This window comes from Propithecus coquereli, unplaced genomic scaffold (genome assembly GCF_000956105.1).
Source record: "Propithecus coquereli isolate 6110/MARCELLA unplaced genomic scaffold, Pcoq_1.0 Scaffold53, whole genome shotgun sequence".
Lineage (NCBI taxonomy): Eukaryota > Metazoa > Chordata > Mammalia > Primates > Indriidae > Propithecus > Propithecus coquereli.
Genome location: NW_012151174.1, coordinates 2,733,520 through 2,736,249, shown reverse-complemented (window position 1 = coordinate 2,736,249; position 2,730 = coordinate 2,733,520). Strand labels below are relative to the sequence as shown.

The window sequence follows — 2,730 nt, the reverse complement described above, 5'->3', positions numbered from 1 at the left end:
CACAGGTGACGTGAGGATAACGGTTAATAGAGATATGAATTGATCATTGATGAATCTGAGGAAAGAGAACATGAATATTTATAATGCTGTTTTATCTACTTTTATTTATATTTAAAATTTTCCATATTTCTAAGTAAAAAAAAAAAAAAAACAAAAACCCAAAGTACCCAGAACATAATACTGCTCAATCATTATTTCTGTTGTTGTCACTCTAGAGTGGGAATAAATTATCAGAAGCATATTCTCCCTTTCTCCAAGGCTTTATGTTGAATGAGGAGGCTGTAAGGATGTTGCAAGAAATCACAAAAACCGGAGAGTGCCAGGCCTGGAGGCTAATGGTAATTGATAGGCTGGCTGGGCCAAAGACTGTGCACGGGCCTATTTGTGCCACAATGAAGACAGCTTAGTCTGTGCGTGCCAGTCATCTCACTCAATGTCTGGTGAATCTAGTCAGAGTTTTTGTGGCCTCAAAATTGCCTTTAGTTTTGGGGTATGGCCCTTCTTCGAATCTTTGGATAAAAATGAGTCACTAGGTATCATAGACTTTGTTAGACTTGGAGGAAATGAGAGATGCTGTACACAGGAGGGCCCTGGGCAAATACCTGGGCCCCATATGGGACTGTTCCATTGCTCTTGGCATGTCCCTAGGGATGTCCAATGGTGCCTGTATGGTCTTAAGGAACATTTAAGACAAGTCCGAATGGCCTTAGCTCACATCCAGATCCACATCATGATTTCAGCATAACTAATTGGACTGAAACTCCATTTTGCTTTGGTTGAGTATCTTAGGTTTTGGATAGGGCCAGGGTTTCTTCAGACTCCTTCTTACCTTCCTCCAAGGAAGAAAATGGCATTTCCATTTGTCCATTTGAAAGCTCTAAGAAAAGCCTGACCTCTCATGATTCTTTCCCTCTAGTTCTGCTTTCCCAGCACGCTGCTACAGAAAGAGAAGAATCCAGCAGAAGACTGGTCGACTCTCGGAATTTTAAGTCATGGCCCATGTGAGTTGGAACTGCCTCTCCCCAAAAATATAACTCATTTGTCATCATGTGAATATTTTTGTTGCTTAAACTGCTTGCCCGAGTCACTATTCAATGTGATACGTGGTGGTTGTGAAACAGTCCAATGCCTTCCCTAGATGTCCCTCTTTTTTTCCAACCAATATTCCCAAATCTATCCAACAGGGCATTCACTATCTACCGTGTCCTAGTCTTCTGGCAGAGTACTGAAGGAGGAGAAATACTTTTAAAGGGTACATTAGAGACTTTCATTTCAAAACCGTGGTTTAACAAGGTAGAACTGAGTGGTTAAAGGGGACACACTACATGAAGGCTTTTATTTACTCCACAGGATGGAGTGTTTCAGTTAGTCAAGATGGGAGCTGGTGTTGGTTGGTATTCATTTCAGTATGTGGCACTTTGCTGTTTACTTAGAGGACATGATGGGAGGTTGAATTCACAGGGATCTGGGATCTTAACAGGAAATATGAATGAAACATTTGCTGATTGTCAGCCACTTAGCAGAGAGCCTAGAAATCCTACATTTCTTCACAGAAAATAGTATTCACTTAGACAGTGTATCTCCTAAGAATTCTCTCAATTTAAACTAATAGAAAATTCAACCAAAAAGTAGTAGCTTAAGAAATAAACAAAAAACAGCCAACAAAACCCTAACTTTTCTTACATCATAAATATGGAGTTAGTTATTCTAGGCTGGTATAGCCGCTCAGTGGTGTCAACAAAAAACTCCTATCATGGCCATTATTCTGTCTGCCATCCTAATGTCTTGGTGTTTGTTATTTGAAGGACTAAGGATGTGGTGACTGAGCAGCAGAATTTCTAAGAGCATGTGGGCACTCGGCTTTAGGCACACTTACTCCTATGTCATTCCCCCAAGCCACAGGCAGCCAAACGTCGGTTTTTCCCTTAGTGTATGTCCCACTACATGCAGTGCTCTTCTCCATCCTTTCCCCTTCCAGCTAAAAGATTGCATTTATCCATTAATAGTTGGATTTGTCCTTTCAGCAGTTGATAATGCTCAGGGATGTGGCTATAGAGCTCTCTGAGGAGGAGTGGGAGTGTCTGGACCTGGAACAGAGGGATTTGTACAGAGGTGTGATGTTGGAGAACTACAGCAGCATGGTCTCCCTGGGTAAGATTCAGAATTTGACCTCAGAAATTCCTGCTTTCTATATTGTGAATTTTTGGATTATCTTTCAAATATCCAGGTGAATTTCTGACCTTTGTTTCCAGGAAAATGGTTTATGCTTTGCACAATAGTCATAATCAGTGGACACCTCCATCTTCCCCATCCTGTAGAAATTGTTTATCCCTTTTTCTTGTCATTCCTGTAATTGTCTCTTTTCCTTACTAACCAAGGGACTAGATGCAAATTATGGAACCCTTACCTATTTCTTATTTTCTGGGCAGGACTTTGCATTTATCAGCCAGATGTGTTCTCTTCATTGGAGAAAGGGAAAGAGCCCTGGAAAATTTTGAGGGATGAGACAAGAGAACCAAATCCAGGTGAGTGAGGGCTGACCAGACATGGGGAGGCCATCATTGCAGATAACAGCCCAGCTGCTTAGTGGGGCAGCAACACCTCTGAAATATTGCTCTGCAATATCACCTCAAAGGCCAGAAGCCTTTGATAAAGGCCTGAGACCTAGAGACAAAACCTTTTCCAAAAAAAGCTTCTTTTCACTCCCAATACCACTCTATTTTTTTTTTT

At 41.2% G+C, this 2,730-nt stretch overlaps 1 protein-coding gene across 1 annotated transcript in view; it reads left to right on the top strand.

Annotated features, from left to right (window-relative positions):
- Positions 1–922: 922 nt before the first annotated feature.
- The window catches only part of ZNF781 (zinc finger protein 781), a 9,597-nt gene continuing 7,789 nt past the window's right edge, over positions 923–2,730 (top strand). Inside the window, exons 1-3 of the mRNA XM_012656986.1 lie at positions 923–1,001; positions 2,025–2,151; positions 2,430–2,525. Of these exons, the coding sequence (XP_012512440.1) occupies positions 993–1,001; positions 2,025–2,151; positions 2,430–2,525 (232 nt within the window). The 5' untranslated portion in view covers positions 923–992. The remainder of the gene's footprint in view (positions 1,002–2,024; positions 2,152–2,429; positions 2,526–2,730) is intronic.